General features: G+C 47.9%; 1 protein-coding gene across 1 annotated transcript in view; it reads right to left on the bottom strand.

Annotated features, from left to right (window-relative positions):
• The window catches only part of NBEA (neurobeachin), a 465,975-nt gene that overhangs the window by 324,935 nt on the left and 121,735 nt on the right, over positions 1–19,305 (bottom strand). The window contains exons 18-22 of the mRNA XM_045294000.1: positions 6,981–7,089; positions 4,272–4,353; positions 3,942–4,065; positions 2,595–2,787; positions 55–1,074 (exon numbers count right to left, since the gene is read on the bottom strand). Coding sequence (XP_045149935.1) covers positions 55–1,074; positions 2,595–2,787; positions 3,942–4,065; positions 4,272–4,353; positions 6,981–7,089 — 1,528 coding nt within the window. The remainder of the gene's footprint in view (positions 1–54; positions 1,075–2,594; positions 2,788–3,941; positions 4,066–4,271; positions 4,354–6,980; positions 7,090–19,305) is intronic.

Here is a 19,305-nt window from a genome sequence, read left to right as displayed (position 1 = left end):
GTGTGTGCATGTGAGAGAGACCCACATACACCTGGGCACACACAGCTCACCCACCTGGGTTGTGGCAGTTGTTTGGATCTTCCGGATCTCCTTCCCTGGCTCCCTGCCGTCGTCCGACCTCTCAGTGTCTGAGAGGATACTCCCTGCATCCACACTTGGCACGGCCTTGCTCGCCGCAGGCTCTGAGCATGGAGCGGTGGCGGTCACCTCAGTATACTCCAGCCCTTTGGAGGACGGTGGCGCCAGGTCTCTTTCGGACACACCACCCACACCCTCGGAGGCCGTGTGAATCTTGAAGGCTTTGTCCTCTATCATGCTGGACGCACAGGTCAGGTCCACACTGGCAGCCATGTGGGCCAGCAAGCCCAGGTCGTCGCCGACACCCAGGTGCACCTGTGGGTCCTGAATGCTGGCAATAATGTGGTTGCTGGAAAGTTCTGGGAGGAGCTTCTCGTCCTGCTTGGGGATCTTCTCAAAGAGGAAGGCAGTGGGGGTTGGGGTGCTGCTGCCACACAGGTCATCCTTGTCATCAGCCAGTGTGATCAGTGGCCCGTTGTCCTTGTCCTGGCTTGGCTTTAGCATGCCCACATTGCCCTGCAGCTTCTCCACAGCCGCGCTGTACACGTTGTCCAGCAGCGACTCCACCTCAGCCAGGGCGCTGTCCTCGCCGCCCACCAGCGTCTCTGGGGACAGGTCCATGTCGTCCAGCTTCACTTCCGTCGCTTCCACCTTCTCTGCTTTGATGTCCACCAGCAGGTCATGTACCTCCACATGGACGCCACCTCCCGGCCTCTCTGGGGGCCCCAGCATGTCTCCGGGTCCCTTGGTGGCCAAGAGCAGGTCCCTGGTGTCCGTGCCCACAGGGTAGTCAGTCTCGCTCTCGGGGCTCTGGCTCTGGGAGAGGTCCTCGATCTCACGGATCTCCAGGCCACCCTTGGTGCCCGTGGTCTGCGCGGACAGACCCGAGATGGTGCTCACGCTGCCCTTCTTCCCCTTCTTGATGTTCTCCTCCTCCTGCCGCTGGTACTCCTCGTACATCTTGGCCAGGTACTCCTTGTGGGCCTCGTAGGTGACCTGAGAGCAGAGGGCAGAAGAGGGTACGGACTGGGGCGTGGGGCCTGTGGGACCACGAGGGGAGAAACCGCTGCCTCACAGCATGCCCACCGACAGCAAAGGCTTGGTGGCCAAGAGGGACCTCCCTGGGAATGTTCCCTCTTGGGCCAACGTACAGCACAACTATCCCAAGGCTGTGCTGTAGCTCAGAAAGTGCCGCCCCACCACAGGGCCCGAGTGTGAGCGAGCAGCAGAGTGTGACTGACGGCATGCAGAGCACTATTCCTTCAGGGCTCACACACCTGGTCTACCTCTCACCCCTAAAACCAAAACACTCTAAATGTACTTCCCTCGCACTGCTGACTCACAGCACCCCCTCTGTGTGTCCGAGACCACAAGTGTTGACAGGAATAGAAAATCTTTCTCCCGAGTAGCTCCTGGTGGTTCTGAACTGCCGACCATGGGGATGGCAGCCCAAGGTGTAACTCTACACCACCAGGGCTGCATTCACAGCCGAGGGTGAAACAGGACAGACCTCCCAGGGCAGGCCTGCCTTAACTAACTGCAGCTCCTCTGCCCTGGCTCATGCTGGCTGTGCCACAGGCATGGTGCCGCTCCCTGCTGGGCACCGCTGCCCCTCAGGAGAGATCTGAGGCTGCCCGCCATGGCGGGGCCTCATCCCAGTGGCTGGCTGGACGTCCCCAGGTCTGTGCACTCAGGGTGCCAGCATGTGCGCTGTCTTTTCCTATAAAACCATCCCCTTAGACTCAGAGCAACAAGGAAAGTGAGGCACCGCCCAATGGCAATGTGTGAACTTCTAGCAGAAACAAAAGCTCTAAAAAAATTTTTTTAAGAATTCCTAACGCCTCATGAAGGGCACATGTATTATTGGCTTATGTTTGAGTGAGTAAGAGCACTTTGGATTCAGGAGCCTCTGGGGGATGATTCTACTACGAGAACCCCTTCCTCCTGCAGAGCTTGGCGAGGTAGCCATGTCATAGTCCACCCCTCATCGACACGGAGTCAGCTCTGACACTGGCCACATGGAGGGGCGCTGCCCCACGGGGTTTGCAAGGCACACATCTGTAAGAAACAGACAGCCTCCTCTTTCACCCACGGAGCAGCCAGTGGGGTGGAACCGCTGACCTTTCCATTAGTAGCCCAGCTCTTCAATGCACACCACCAGGGCACTTTATGCTGAAATCTACAGCCAGAGAAATCAAGAAGTACCAGTGAAATCACTTTCACCTGGACACGAACACCATTTCCACACAGTTATGAGAAGTCTCAAACGGATGACTCTCACAGCAACTGAGGCCAGCCTCGTTTGGAGCAGCAGACATGGCCAATCTGGACCGCAGTGAAGCATGGTTGTCTCCCACAGCCTCCCTTAGAGTGGGGTGGGAAAAAAGCCCTGGTGCAGGGGCTCCTCAGAGGCAGGCAGAGCAGAAGGAACGGACGGGAGATCCGCCGCCTGCTCACTGCACACGAGGGCCCGGAAGGTGGCGGTCTCTATGTGCATGCTAGACCCCAGCAGTTACCTTGGAATGGGCGATGGAGAGTGTGTCCACCCAGACCCGCCAACCACCCCATTCATATTTGATGGCGTGGTACAGCAGGATGCGGAAGATATTGTAGACCATCTCAGTGACCTTCTGCTCCTCCGAGTTCTTTGGGTTGATGTAGCCCAGGGAGAACATCCAGTCCTGCCACACAGAGCACTGCAGCAAGCACCTGTGGGCAGGACGGGCAGAGCACACAGAGCACATAGACAGCAGTGGCATCTTGACTACCTGGCCTGGGCAGAGCAAGGGTCCCCGAGGGCTTGCCTGCCCACACTCTTCCTGCACACCCCTGCCCTGTCTCACAGTCAGACTGAGCAATGTCCCTCTGACTGCGCTGGCCACACCACACCTGCTGGGGGCTCACTGTGCTCAGTGGCCTCTCCCATCTGAGTGAATGCATTTTGGCTGGGAGCCAAGATGGCTCCTCCGCCTCAATGCACACAGCCAGTGTCAGGCACAGGTGAGAGCGGCCACGTGGCCTTGGGGACACTGGGCAAGGGCAGCGAGTGACCAGTAAGAGTGTGGAGCCACCTACAGTCAGCATCTGAGGGCGCAGTCAGGCAGACACTGCTGGGGGCTTCAAAACATTCTTGGGAAAATGGAACCGAGGCCGTGCAGCCTTGCCACCAACTTTCTGCAGTAAGTGTACATTGTCCTGAGGTGTCAATGAGGATGTACACAAGTACACCCCAGAGTCCACCACACACGACCCCCCACTGTCCCTGTGGGGCAGCTGAGTGCATTCCAGCCACAGCGTGACAGAGCAGAGGCACCCCAGGGGTGGCCCTGGCAGCCAATTTTACAGGCACAGTGGCCAGGGCTTTCTCCTGCAGAGCTTTTGGGTCGCTTTGAACTGCCGGCTTTTGATGAAGCACTGGGTGCTTAGCCACTACACTATGAGGGTTCTTTAATAAGAAAATCACATAAAAGGAAGTGGAAATACAATGGAACACTGGGCAGGAGCATCGGGATGCTTGCCACAGCATCAGGGGTTCAAACCCACCAGTGGCTCTGATGGGGAAAGATGAAGCTCTCTGCTCTGGTAAAGACTGATAGTCTCAAACAGCCCTACCCAGACTCACTGTGAATTGGGGTCTGCTCCCCAGCAGTGGGTTTGGTTTGGGTTTATTCTGAATAGAGATCACATGAATGAGCATTTCCCATAGGGTAGAGAGCTTGGAGCTGTGTCCTTGGGACATGGACCAGCATGTAAGGACAGTGGCTGAAAGCTCCCTGGGGGGGAGGGGGGAGGGCTCCCTGGTGGTCCTTGTGGAGGGGGAGCTCGCTGTTGGGATAGCTCCCTGGGGGAAGCTGGGGGCCTACCGTCGGTTCTCCCGGCTGTTACTGAAGAGCTTGATCATGTCGGACAGGAACAGCCTGCGCACCTCCATCAGCTCCGCACTGGGGGCCGAGTTCTTCAGCAGTGTAGCCACCACCTTCAGGATCACTGTGCGGGGGTCAGAGGCCAGGCCTGAAGGTTGTCCACTTGGCCATTGCTCTCTGCTGCCCTGTTGCGCGCCCGGTCCTGGTGCTGGGGTTTCCCATCCCACCTCCCGGTCACCACGTGGTCCCACTGTGCGCCTGGCCCTGGTGCTGAGGGCAGGGTCCCACCCCACCTCCCAGTCACAGCTCAAAGCAGCCCCTTCTGCTCACTTGGGTTCTGAATTTTCACGGTGGAGTCCGGCTCGGGGTGGGGTTTGTGGACAACCTGAGTGCACACCTGCTCGGTCAAGATCTGAAAGCGAGATGCAGCGCTGCCTTTAGGAGATCATGTAAACCACAACAGCAACAGAGGCTTTTAGAAAATGCCAAGCCTGTACCACTCAGCTCAACAGAAACCTCTCTTCAGAACATCCTTCCGATGTCTTCCCAGAAACCGAAAACTCAAACCCACTGCCAGACTGCATCCTAGGTAGTGTTTCCGCAGCTGCCCATCTTTATAAAGGGAAGCAGACAGCCTCATCTTTCTCGGTGGTGGGTCTGAACTGACAACCTTGCCGTTAGCAGTCCAACATTTACCTGACAGCACTACCGGGGCTGCACACACCAGTGCTACGTGGTGTGGTCAGAACTGGGGTTGCGGTGAGAGCAGCCACGCTAACTAGGAAGCCTTGGATTTACATGTCAAGTGCGTCCTTCATATGCTTACCTTGCTTAGAAATCACCATTAATTTAAAAATGAGAAAATTGGTAAATATAGTAAAGTCTGAGCCCAAGACCCTATTTCAAATAGTAGGAGCAGGGGCAGGAGAAAATATTCATAAAACCAAGATTCATCAATAACTGATTTTTTTCCCCCTACAAATAACCAGCCATAATCAAAGTAGGCGCACAAAAGGAGAGGCGGAATTCTTACGCCTGGGAAGAGTTTTGACTCAGCAAGTTTTGCCTTCCTGTGCCCGGTATCCAGGGCTTCTCACTGGTGCCATCAGGGCGAGGGGGAGCAAACCATCTCCACGGGTGCTGATGCAACTGAAATGTGCTAGTCATTGTGCAAAGCAGTCACCCAGTACGTGCGTGACCCAGCGATCCCTCTCCCCCAGACCCACGAGCTGGGATGGGCTTGGACACACCGGCATGCCACTGCTCACCATGGCCAAGGGTGGAAGCAGCCCTCGCATTCACAGCTGAAGCACAGCTGAATGGCACATATGGGGGGGGCTTCTAAGTTCACAGGAAAATTCCATTATCTTTCAATTACTCCGTCCATAAACGTTTGGAAGCCCCCTCAGACACACAATGTAGAATCACTCAGCCATAAAGAATGCCTCCACATGGAGGAGCCTGGAGGCCATTGTGCCGAGTGAAATCAGTGAGACACTAGGGGACTGTGACATACGGATATGTAGGAGATAGTAAAAGGACTCCTGGTGGCACTGTGGGTTAGGTGTTAGGCATTGGGTTGCAGATCACAGGTTGATGGTTCAAACCCACGACCTTCTGAGCAGGAGAAAGGTGAGGCTGTCTGCTCCCATAAAGATTGACAGTCTTAGAAACCCTGTGTAGGGTCGCTGAGTCATAATCAACTTGATGGTATTGGGTTTGGTTCTATTGCTGTAGTTTTTTTATCTAGAGAAACTAAAGGGAGAGGTTATCAGGAACAGGAGGGTGGAAAAATGTTTACTGTCCATCAAAATAAACGGAATGGATGTTTGTGGAAGTGGGATACTTTGGGAAAGGCGACACAGAACGGTTGTGCATCTTGCAGAATGGACTTGATGTCTCTGAGGCACACGTACGTGTGTGCAGTGAGGACACGGCCTGGGTTTGTCCAGGTAGAGAATACCACTGTAAGTTGGCTGGACAGTGTGATCGTAGGGGATAGGAGAGACGCAGACCTAGAACCACTCGCTGTAGCAGTCATGAGAACGGGAATCGGTACCAGGAGTGGGAATCCAGTTAGAACTACAGAACCCTAACCTATTAGAATGGACCAAGTCCACTGCCACCGGCCCATTCCAACCCAGCTACCCTTGAGGGCACAGTCGGACTGCTCCCATGAATTCCTGAGACTGTAAATCTTGATGGGGGTAGACAGCTTCATCTTTCTGCACTGGAACGACCGGTGGGTTCCAACCACTGGCCTCTCAGATGGCAGCCAGGATGTAACCATGGTGACACGATGGCCCCTTTGGAAATGAATGTGGGCCTGGAGGTGGCCCAAGAGGGAGAGGGTAAAGTGACAACCTTTGATTTGGATGAGATGGATGCCATGTCCCCATGTGACAGAGGATTAACTGGGCACAACTGAAGAAAAACAAAACAAAAAAACCCACACAAGAAACATCAGTGGAAATTCTAATGGTCCTTCCCCCCAATTCTGACAGAAATGGCATTCCATGGAGCCATGCAGTCCTTAGGGTGGCAACCGTGACAGGCAAAGGATTGGGACTGGGCCATAAGCATGCATCCTCATACTGAGAACCCTGGTGGTGTAAGGGGTTACATGCTGGGCTGCTGCTCACCACAAGGTTACCTGTTCAAAACCACTTCTACAGAACAAAGATGAGGCTTCTAGTGCCGCAAAGAGTTACGGTCTCAGAAACCCACTGTTGCATTTCTACTCCGTCCTGTTGGGTGACTCTGAGTCAGAATCACTCAATGGCTCAGTGGCAATGGATTGGGTTTTTTGGACACAGACAAGTTTTTAAGTAAATTAAAAAGACTAAGGGATGTGTTCTATACCAGGGTGCTCCAACACTTCATGAGGAACTGTAATGGAAAGACAGTGGCATTTTGTCCATGAGCTTTTGGGGGGGTCCTGGTATGTATGTGGACGGTTTCTGGCTCTCAACAGCTCTTGGGTGAAGCCACCAAGCACCCAGATGAAGCAGTCCCCAGGTACGGAAAGCCTTGGTTTACCTCATAGAGCGTGTTGTAGGTGGTGACGGTGACCGTGTTGGTGTGCAGCATCAGCCTTTCCCCGAGAAGAGTGAAGAGACTGTAGGTGTGCATGATCTCCACTTTCCTCCTGGGGACGAGGGGAAACAGACCACAGACGATGAGGCATCTCCTGATGGCCGGCCCCAAACAGACTCAAGGGAGGCGATGGAAACCCACCAATAGTTTCTCCTCCAAAAACTCACATTTATCGAAAGAAAGAACCCTTTATACCACAATCTACACATTTCTCAAATGACACGTCTGTGCAAACAAAAATGACCTGGTGATAACATTCAACACAGGCTAACTAATGGTTAGTTCTAGAAAAGGCCTCTCTGGGATGGAGGGCTTACCTTGACTGCACTCATACTGTGTCCCCCTAATGCAGAGACCAGAGATACTGCAAATGATCTCGGTCCAAATCCACTCTCCTCTGTGATAAGAACTTAAAACTTGATTCAAAGTGAGTGCTCTGGCTGGGTGTTGGGGTTTCAATGAAAACATTATGCACAATACCAGCAGTGTGCCAGTGGGTTTTATCAAAAACAAAAACTTTGTACTCACTGGTCAACTGTCCCCTCCCATGTCCAGAAGGAGCCCCGGTGGCACAGTGGGTTAAACATTGACAGCTAACCACAAGGTCAGTGTTCAAACCCACCAGCTGCTCTGTGAGAGAAAGATGAGGTTCCTATAAAGGTTGACCGCCTGGGAACCCCTATAAAGGTGGCTATGGTGGGTGGAGACCAAACCTGGGACGACCCCATGCCCCACCCCTGGAGCACCCACTTTTATTTGTTTCATTCTCTTAGAGTCCAAGACTGGAGGCTTCTGGGCACCCAGCTTCAGGGCTTCATCTCACCCTTGGATTCCCTATTTTGCCCTGTATGGTTGCAGCAGCTGTGATGCCCACAGGTGACCCCACACTCTTTCCTCTCCACCTAGGTCTTCCCAGCCTCTTGCAACTGGATGTGGTCACCACACTGAGTCCTGGCCCCACCTGGCCAGCAAACTGCACAAAGAAGGCTCTCGGTGCAGACTCCTGGCTGGCTCCTAAAGCCAGCAACAGAGCCACATCTAGCGAAGATGGGGAGCCATGAGGGGCATGCAGGGGTGGGGAGCATGTCTCTTGATACTGTTGGAACCAGAGGACATTGTGTGTGTGTGTGAGTGTGTGTGTGTGGCTTTGAATACGTTCTGTAACTAAAATTTCACTGTTTACCTGTTACAGTGGCAAGTGTTCAGGGGATGGCCCATTCCCTGGGAAACTTATCCCACATGGCTCTCCCAACCTCGCATCAAAAGCCATGGGCCAGCTCATGCCCCTCGCTCCACTGAGGCCAGAAGGAGAAGGGGAAAGCCCATCGCGGTGGGTCTGGAGTTGGTTTGCTTTAAAACCAGGCTCCACGTTGTGTCTCTTCAGCGTTGGCAAATGCAAGTGACAAGAAGCCCATAGCACGTGTAATTAATCCATCACTATTGTTGGGCCCTGATGACTCGATGTTTATGTGTTGGGATGCTAACCGGAAAGGTCAGCGGTTTGAAACCACCAGGTACTCCACAGGAGGAAGACAGGGCTTTCTACTCCCTTAAAGAGTCAGTCTCAGAAAGCCAAAGGGGCAATTCTGCCCTGTCCTACAGGGTCGCTGTGAGTTGGCGTTTACTCGATGGCAGTGAGGCTTTGTTGTTGTTGGCTATTCAGGAGTTCCTCCTTATGCTAGAAAAGCCCCATCCCAGGGGAGCCTAGGGCATCAGCCTGTGCCTGTGTTGGCAAAAGACTGAAATACACTGCAAAGGTTCAGCTGGTCATTTCTGAATTAAACAAAAAACGAGAATGGAGGAGACTGCAGGATTATGGTAGGAAAGTCTACCGTCTGTTCCACATCTAGCCAAGTGCGATGTTCCCATCGCTGCCCATCAGGGGGAACAAGCTGCAGGGCACGGCCCTGCTCACCCATGCGCGCTCTCTCTCTCTCTCTCTCTCTCCTCCCTGCAGCTGGCACAGAGCCGCAGCACGGCCGGCCCGGGTTCTGGGTAGCTGAGCGTCAGGGAGAAGAGGGCTTGCAGCAGCTGCGTGTGCACCACGAGTGTGCTGAGCCTCATTCCGCCTACCATTCCTCTTCTAACACATGTGCTGCACAGTGGGGGCCAGGGCCCTGGAAGGGCCACCCATTTCCTCAGCAAGGAGCGGGCACACTGGCCTGCGCCTCTTGCTGACCTTTCCCCACAGGGCCTCTAGTTGGAAATGGTTTGGGCAGCACACCCCTAGAGGACCTCCCACACCTGCATGGGTGTCCCCCCGCCTTAGGTCTCTGGGTCACAGCTGTCTCATAGGCCCTGGTCCCATCTGTCTCACTTTCTGAATTTTAGACATTTTCTCATTTTTACTTCTTTAAGTAACCCTCTAGTCTCTCCCAAATTACAGATTTATGAGTTTTCAAGGCATTCCATTAAAACAGATTCCAATTTCCTTCTTTGGGAAGCATACAAATTTTCCTCTCTTCTTTGAATATGCAAATAATTTCTTATAATAATTTTAGAAAATGCAAAGAAACTGAGAGGAAATAAAAGAAAACCAATGAATTCTAAACACCAGTATATGATCTTCAAGGTTAATTACTATGCCTAAAAATAGGTGAGTAACAAACACAGATTATATTGATGCAGATGGAATTATTCTGGGTAAGGGTGCCTGCCTTGGAGGTGGTTTATTTGAAAACTATGATGTGTTGTGTCTCTTCAGTGTCATTAACTATGATTGATAAGAAGGATGTCACAAAATTAATCCTTGGGCTATTGTTGGCCATTTGTATTATTTCTCATTTTCTTTCTAGAGTAAATCCACTGACTATATCTATTTGGACATCCCCCTAACTATATTCTCAGTACAAACTCTTAGAATTATGACTTAAACCGTTTTATTTTGCGAGCCTTGGCTAGTGAGGCTTCCCAGAATGCATCAGTCTTTCTTCCCCCTCCTAGATACCAATGCCTCTGACTCAGTTTCACCAAGCTGCAGACAATAATCCAAATTAAAAGTTTGATGTAAAAGAGACATTTGTTTTGAAGTTGCAGGACACACTGATAGGTTTTTATATTTTTTCTGACCAATTACAGTACTTTCAAAGAATTAATTGCCTGATCATCTCTTTCAATGAGTGATCAGCTTTTTCCTACTTAAGTTAAAAACACAGATAACATTGCTAAATTGACCCTTATCAAATGTTTTTTCAACATTTTCCACAATTTGAGTATATTTAAAATTTTATCTTCAATTTTTTTTCTTTCTGACACAGATTCAGTTGTTCAAATTCTTGAGTAAAACCTATCAAGTTTTTGTGATTGTTTCATCTGTTAGTAGTTCTTGGCAGTATCTTCCCTATAGAGTGAACAGTTTGTATTTACTTATTCCTGCTCCTTTAGCATTGTAATGATTTTTAGCTTAACTCATTTTTTTCACAATAATTTAATTGATTTTTGTTCAATGATATACAACATAGGAGTTACATGGTGGAAATTGCCATCATCAGGAAGTAACCTACTAAGCAAGGGTACACATGTTCATGGAGAGGGAGGGGAGAGAAGGAAGAATGAATGGGAAAGGAGGGCTATTAGGACTCACCCAAGGGGTCAGACTCTATGTTCTCTACAAAGCATCCGAGCAGCTTGACTGGAGGCTAACAGGCAGGTAGAAAACGGACAATCGAGCAAGATTCAGGTGCCTCTCAACCACATGGGGGACTCTTTCCTCTCTTTTCTTTTTAATGACCCTGAGGTTTAAAGAAGGAATTATGGGAGAGAGGCTGAAGTGATAAGCATTTTGACTCAGCATCTTTGTTTAGAAGGTGTCTGTTCATTGCTTCCTATGCCCGGCAGGTAACTGACACTCTCACTTGCTCAGCCCGTGTTGGTGAGCTACAGCCTCAGAGCTAGGAGCACTGAGACTGAACTCATCTTTCCAGTGTGTCCAGGCTAGCACTGACGGCTGGCCTTCCTGTGCCACTCCTGAAGTCCCTTCCTGTGGCATGGCTCTCAGTTGGATGGATGCCATTGCAGATGGGGTCAGGAAGCTGTCTTCGGAATCCCCCATTCATGTTTATAAACTGGGGTCACTTCTTGCCTTAGAAGCCATCGATACTGCATTAACCCATCTTTTTTCCATTGGGAATTGGCTTTAATTGTGGAGAAATCACAGGCTGGCCAAACAGTTGACCATTTGAAAGAGGAATCCTTTGGCCCATGGTACATGAGGCCTTCTTTGGTCCCAGAAAACTGCTCTTTAAGCACTGTCCATCTCAGTGCTGGTTATTCTGAATCAAGTTTCCCTACAACAGGTGCACTTCATTTTCATTCTTTTGTGAAAAGAATCGTCTGTTGCATTTGTTTGGTTCTCCCCTCCAGACCCCAGCTGTCTTCGGGTCAGATGCTCACTGTCCTCCGCATCTCATTTTCTCAACCTTCATTCCATTTCCTAGGGCCATCAGGTCCTTGGGAGCATCTTCAAGCCTCCTGGTTTACCTGGTTGAATTTTGTGTTCTTATAAACCGTATTATAATAACAGAACACATTAAAGGAAAATTACCTTTTCTTCACTAAGTGTTTTCTCTTGGACTGAGTTCATCTTACATCCTTCCCTCTGATTTCCTCTCTCCTTTTGAGTGAGTGTTCCCTTGGCAGGACTGCCTGGCCATTGTATTCACCTTGCCCCTTTGTGTCTCATTCTCTAACACCTGTTTGGGTTCTTCTATAATGGGGTGGGGGTGGGGGGCTGGCAATTGCTCTTCTCCCTTTATCCCTATTATGTCTTTTTTGTCATCTTAGTTACACTCTCGGACCTCGGTGTTTCACATACACTCTGCTTTTCTGGGTCTCAATCCTTTATGTGCGCGCAGAGAGTATGGCCAACTTTATTAGGGCCCCAGAACTGCCCTCTCTTGAGAGACTTTTTGTGAAGTGTGCGCTCCAAGGAGGGTTCCATCTGCCTCAGGGATCACATCTTACTCCTTGGGCTTTGGACAGACCCCAGCTTGCAAAGGAGGCCTTACTTCCATCACAGGATGTCGGTCTCACGGCTTCATTCCTTGGGCCTTTTCCCTCCCAGCCATTTCCCCTCCACGTCAGAAGAGAGCAAACAAGGGTACCAACTTAATGAGTGGGGAGCCCTGGGGATGTAGTGGTTAAGTGTTGGGCTTTGATCCACATGGTCAGCAGTTGAAAACCACCAGCAGCTACTAGGGAGGAAGACTGGGCTTTCTACTCCAGTAAACAGTCTTGGAAACCTATTGGGAGTTGCTATGAGTCAGCATTGACTCAAGGGCAGTAGGAGGTGGTGACAGGGGCCTGCGTGAGGAAAGAGGAGCTCTGGTGTTGATGTGGTTACATGTTGGGATGCTAACTGTAAGGTTGGCAGTTCAAAACCACCAGCCATTCTGCAGGAAAAAGACAGGGTTTGTTTGTTTTTAACTCCCATAAACAGTTACAGGCTCAGAAAGCCACAGGGGGTGGCTGTTGAGTCAGCCCTGACTCCATGGCAAGGGAGGTGGTGATGGGCCTTAGATCCCTGTTTGTTGAGTTCTCATTGCCAGTGTTACTCGTTTGTTAATCTGAGTTAGCTCTGGAAAAACTTGACAAACACTGGATAAGAATTGGGATCCTGAATAGAATTATATTACACATATTGATTTATAACAGTTCTGCAATTAGGTCTTATAGTTCAGTTTCCCGATTAGGTCTTTGCATCAAGGAATGTAACATAAATCTTAATTTGGTGCAGTTTTACTTTCACGAAACCATTTTATTCACGTTTACGATAGTTTTTTTAAATAAAGGGAAGGCACATTTATGGCAACCACTGTATCGTAAGGAACATTAGCTATTTGATTAAGACTCTTCTTAATCTTCTTCAATCTCTTGAGGCAATCGTCAAATTGTCTGAGTTTTAAGCCTACATTCCTTAACTTTCACTTTGAGACAAGGAACAAGTAAGCATCGGGCTGCTCACCACAAGGTCGGTGGTTCAAATCACACCCACTTGGTGGGAGAAAGCTGAAGCTGTCTGCTTCAGTAAAGACTGATAGTAGTCTCAGAATCATTACATAGAGCTGCACTGAGCCAGAATGGATGCATCTGAATTATGGGCTAGTGAAGAATACAGAAAGGACTATGCACTGACAAAAGATCAAACACACGTCTTGAATGTCAGAATGCTCCTAAGATGCCAGGATGGTGGGACTTCATCTCAGGAACTTGGCACGTGTTAGCAGGAAAGATCAGTCCCTGAAGAAGGACATCATGCTGGGTAAAGAAGGGCAGCAAGAGAGAGGAAAGCCCTCCATGAGAGGGAATGGCAGAGGGGCTGCTGTTATGCAGGAGGTCACTATGAGTCAGAACTGACTGGAAGGCACCTAACGACGAGCTGGAATCAACTCAATGGCAGTGAGTGGGTGTGGGTTTTTGTTGTCTATTTGTTGGTTTGGTTTGGCTTAGAAACCGAGCACTGCACATGTCGATTACTGATGAAGTTGCTGCTGTTAGTTGCCAGTGAATCTGATCAGGTGACACCAGGTATGACGTGGTGGCCCCATCCTGTACCAGCTCCAGCCCATTCTTGCTGTCACTGCAAGTCTTGACTGCTTTCCAAGATGGGGATGCCTTTCCTTAGGACAATCTTCGATGTCAGCTACAGTTCCCAGTGGTTCATTGCTTGAATTATCCAAATCACCAGAGTAGATCCCCAGGCCTTCTGTGTGGTCTTTCAGAGGCTCCTCTGAAACTTGTCCACCGTGGGTACCTCACTGGTATTTTTAGATACCAGTGGCCCAGTTCCCAGAAGCACAGTTGTGTGCGCATCACTAAAACCCAACGAACTAGCAGGCAGCTGGTGGATCAGGGTTTATAAGGAACTCAAAGCAAAGCACGGCTGAGGTGTCATGAGCCATAGGAGAGGCTGGCGAAACAGCAGGTGATGATTGCTACTGAAGAAGCAAACAGGTTACTGACGTTTAACTTACCTGATAATGACTTAACTTACGTCCCCCCATTTACTCAGTGGAAGGGGATTATATATGTATGTGTGCATTATACACACAAACAAATGGATATATATCTATATCTATATTTGTGCACATACATGACTTTCTCCATACCAAACATGAGTGGCGTGGTCACAGTGGATGAGCAGGTATTTGGAGGTAGTCCAATAGTTCTTTAATGAGACTATATCAGTATATAATTCCAACCAAGATTTGAAAGTCTCATTGATACACATACTTGAGAGCACTTGCTCTTGTCATCAAATATTTGAACGTTTACCACTCTGACGAGAATGAAACCGTGTCTTTGCATTTCCTCCATCTATAAACTGTCAGTTCAGGCTTGCCCTCAGGCAGTCCCTTCTCTTTCCATTAGGACAGCGGTTGAAGGTCAACACACAGACAACCTTTTAGGATGCAGAACCTCACTCCACAAACAACTGAACCAGTCTTGGAGCCTAAAACACTCATGCCCACTGCCACAGAGGCAATTTCCACTCACAACAACCCTGTAGAGCAGTGGTCCTCAACCTTCCTAATGCCACAACCCTTTCATACAGTTCCTCATGTTGTGGTGACCCCCAATCATAAAGTTATTTTTGTTACTACTTCAAAACTGTAATTTTGCTACTATTGTGAATCGAACAACCCCTGTGAATGGGTCGTTTGATCCCCAAAGGGGTCAAAACCACAGATTAAGAACCACTGCTTTAGAGGGTTTCCAAAGCTGTCAAGCCTTATGGGACCACATAGCCTCATCCCTCTCCTATGGAATGGCTGGTAGGTTTGAACTGCCAACCATGAGGTTAGCAGTCCCATGATTACCTGACAATGTCAATAGGGGTCCTTAAACCATCCACTCAAAAAACTCATTAAGTTATAGCGACCCTATAGGTCAGAGTAGAACTGTGCCTGTGGGTTTCTGAGACTTTAAACTCTTTATGAATGCAGAAAGCCTCATTTTTCACCCTTGGAGCGACTGGTAGTTTAAAATGCGAACTTTGCAGTTAGTAGCTCAATGAACAATCCACTCTGCCAAAACCCTTCATCACAATCACTTGCACTTGCTGCATGTACAGCTTTTCCATCATTAAAAAGCCTTCCACCTTTTTATTGCACTAGAGTGAGGATGACTCACCTGCAAATTCAACTCAAACACACACTCAGGAACCAACAGATCTTGTTCTGAACCCAGAGTACCTGCAAGCTCCATGCACCCAGTGGGCTTTCCTTTCAGCTACTTGCATGACTTCTCCTCTAAAACGTGTGTTTCATGCATGTGTATGTTCATAAAACCAGTTGACTCGTATTCAGTTCCTCAGACAGACACACTGACAACACACACACACACACACACACACACACACTCCTCTAGTAGTGCAAACAGTTCAGCACTGAACTTCAAACCATCCAGAAAAATCCCCAAAGAAAGCCTGGTGACCTGCTTCCCAAAGCCCTGAATCCCCGTAGAGTTCTCAACACTGAGACACATGAGTATGTATGGTTGCAACAGCAAATACAGTTTCCTTCACAAATTCAGGACATGAATCATTCTAAAATAAATGTCTGCAAAGCTCTTTTTTTCACTTTGTGTGACTTGTCTTTTCTGGGGCTAATGGTGTTTTTATTTTTCATTTTTATTGCTATTATCAATTTTTAAAAACAATTTTTCATTGTAAATGAAGTAGGGGTTTAAGATCATCTATTGTATATTCAACAGTTTAAACAACTAATCAATACCCCCTCACCCCACCAGCCGCCATAGCTGACCCTTCAAGTGCTCAGATTTCCTCTCTCCCTCCTGTGGACAGCTCTCTTCCATTGCACCCAAGTCAACTCCCTTCACCTGTTCAGCCCATTGCTCATCCTCCCTCCCTGCCCGCTCCCTCATGGCAGGCTCTGAAGTCAGTTCTCTATGGGATGAAACTCTTCAACTGTGGTGGTGCTCTTTTGTTTGCTTTCCCAAGTAAATCCGCGGTCTCATATAATAACTGACTTTTGTGATTGCTTGATTTCCCTCGGCATGTTGTTCTGGAGATCAATCTGTGCCACGTAACCTTTCATCATGGTGTTTCAGTGATGCATAACATAGACAAGTTTATCTGCTTTTTCTCTATGCTTTCAGCTTGCTTAGTGTTTTAGAAACCCTTAATGAATCCACGATGATTTTAGAATTATGTTCTCTTCCCTAAGAGTTTAAATTTTGCTCTTAAGTATCTTTTTCTAGCTTTACTTAGATATTATATATGAGGTGGTACAAACCCCAAAACAGGTGCATTGTCATGGTGGCAAGACCAGTTCCCTCGTCTGCCACAAATCAGGCCTTTTTGTCCCACACTGCTACGCAATCTTTTCAGAACTTCTAAATAAAAAGCTTGATTAACAGTCTGACCTCGGGAAATGAATTCCAAGTGCACTATCCTCCTCACATCAAAAAACAAATGAGCATCATCTTGATTTTTGATCTCACTTGATGAGCTTTTTGGGGGGCAAGCTGACCGTGGCATTTTCCATTGCCTTGATTGATATTTGCTTTTCAGGTTGTAAGAACAGTACCATGTCTCATCACCAGTAATGACCTAGGGAAAAAAGTTTGGGTCACTTCCAAGGTTTTTCAGAGCATGGCATGTCTCCACTTGATATGCTTTTTCTTCTGGTCAGTCAGAATCCAAGGCATAAAGTTTTGCAGCGACCCTTCTCATTCCCAGATCTTCCGTTAAAATTCACTGCTTGCCTTTGAATAGTAGTTAAGCACTGACCCATTGCTGAACTTTGAGGTTGCTTAAAGGTTTTAGCTGCTATGAATAATGGTACCACAAACACTGACACCAAAGATTACATGTAAGCAACGCTATGATTTTTCTTAGTTGGGACTCTGAACATATCAGGTCCTATAGAAAGTTTTTCAGTTTGAGAAACTGGAAAACTGCTGTGCAACATAGCTGCCTCATTTCACAGTCCCATTAGATACACAGAAAGCAAACCCTTTCCATCCAGTCTATCCCGATTCATCACCACTCAGTAAGGCAGAGAACTTGGGCTCTCAAGACTAAATCTTTTAAGGGTGCAGACAGCTTCTTCTTCTCCTCGGGAGCAGCTGGTGGGTCTAAACCGCCCACCTTACAGTCCACAGCCCAACACTTGGCCCACTGTGACACCAGGGATCTTCAGATATAAGCAACAAGTCAATAAACTGTTATCATTTTGTGTTTATGTACGCAGAATATTTTATCATTTCCTTTATGACTTAATTTTCCATCAAGGGTAATTTAGAAGTGTTATTTAATTATGAAATACTTGAAATATTTCTTGGTATGATTTATTTCTAATTTAATCATGTTATGGCCACAGTTTATATGTTTTCAACTCTTTTAAGTTTTCTGATATTTGCTATATATTTTAAACCCCAATTCACAGTAAGACATGCTAAAAAAGAAGTTCATGGAAATGGAATGAAAGGATAATGGATTTGTATTGGGGACAAGTATTTCTTACTTGTTCCATGACAGAACCTTCTTCCCTGCACTTTTGAATGTTGATGGGGTGTTTTTTCATTCTTATGTACTATTTGTACTTTTTGTTCTTATACTAGTATGATTTTGGCCTTACCATCTTAGTACAATTTTGTTTTTTATTATTTTCTGTTGGGTTTCCCAGCTGTGAAACACAGGAGGAGTGGGTACATCGTGTTAATAACTGACACAAGGGGTTAAAGGGAATGCAGGGGTAAGCCATGGGTTGGTGATAGGGAGGAACAAGGGATTTGAGGAGTAAACAATGAAGGTGATGGGGGGAGGAAGCACTAGAACCGACTGTGATTGCACAACTCGTGAAAGTCAATTTACCCAATAGGGGGTAGGTGGTCTAGATGGATGTGGTGGTAACAGTTTAATGCCCCTTGGTTTGATTGAACAACTGAACTACTGAATTATATATGTAAATTATGTGCCAATAAAACTGTTGTGGGGAAAAAGATAACGGAGTTTTCCCAAGACTTTCTGATGCCCTTAGTGGGTTCTGCAAAATGCTACTAGTCACTTGAACACAAGGCTGTTGCCTCTGGGTGAACTGATGTACAGATAGCAGTGTAATAACCAATCCAATGGAAGACAGGGCAGTGGAAGCAAAAGATCCATTAATTAAAGCATCAGTCACTGAAAAGGCAGGCCACTGACATTTCTCTATAAAGTAGCACTCTCCCAACATTTTTGGGTAGATACATGTCATAAGGTTAAAGAAAATGCTTTCTATTTGTGGTTTGCTGAGCTTTTGTAATACGGAATGGATACTGAACTTTGTCCCATAGACTTTTTTGCATCTATTATAATTATAATGCTATTCTCCTTGACTGCATGAGAAGATGCCTGTATCTTACATCAGCTTAAATTGGTGGATTCAGAAGAGGATGTGGAACAAGGGAGACTGTTGCTGATGTCTGATGGATCTTGGCTGAGAGCAGAGAATACCAGAAAGATGCTCCCTGGTATTTCATTGACTATGCCAAGGCATTTGATTCTAGTGTAGAACATAATATACTATGGATAGCCTTAGAAGAATGGGGGAATTCCAGAACATTTCAGTGTGCTCCCGTGGAATTTGTTCACGGATCAAGTGGCAGTTGTTTGAACAGAACAAGGGAATACTGCCTGGTTTACAATCAGGAAATGTGTCAGCGTGTCTGCTCACCATACTTAATCTGTATGCTGAGCAAATAATCCAAGAAGTTGAACTATATGAAGAACTTGACATCAGGATTCGAAGAAGGCTTATTAACAACTTGCAATATGCAGATGATAAAACCTTGCTTCCTGAAAGTGAGAACGTGAGCATTTGCTGTTGGAGATCAAGGACTGCAGGCTCTAATATGGGTTACAACTCAATGTAGAGAAAATCAAAATCCTCCCAACGGGACCAGTGAGTAATATCATGATAAACAGTTCTTTTTGGGTACCCCCTCATATACAGTGTGTGTATAATGTAAACAAAAATAGCGATTGTCATGGTTGATTCCAACTCACAGCGATCCTGAGGACAGAGTGGAACTGGTGCATGGGGCTTCCTAGTGAGTTAGTTAATTGTGCCTGCCTGGCCGATAATCACATTTGGGGCTAATTGAAAGGTGGAGGGATAAATGGGTGATGAGCCTCGCCTTTCTAGTTCTCGGGTCTCTTGCTTTGTGATGGTCGCACCAGGGTGTAGCTGCCTTAGCAGTTCCCTGCTTCAGCTTGCAAGATTGACTTCCTACAAGACATCCCCAAGGAGAAGCCACATGGACC

This window comes from Echinops telfairi, unplaced genomic scaffold, assembly GCF_000313985.2.
Source record: "Echinops telfairi isolate 266 unplaced genomic scaffold, ASM31398v2 ScPeMD7_2565;HRSCAF=3150, whole genome shotgun sequence".
Lineage (NCBI taxonomy): Eukaryota > Metazoa > Chordata > Mammalia > Afrosoricida > Tenrecidae > Echinops > Echinops telfairi.
This window is presented reverse-complemented; position numbering and strand designations above follow the sequence as displayed.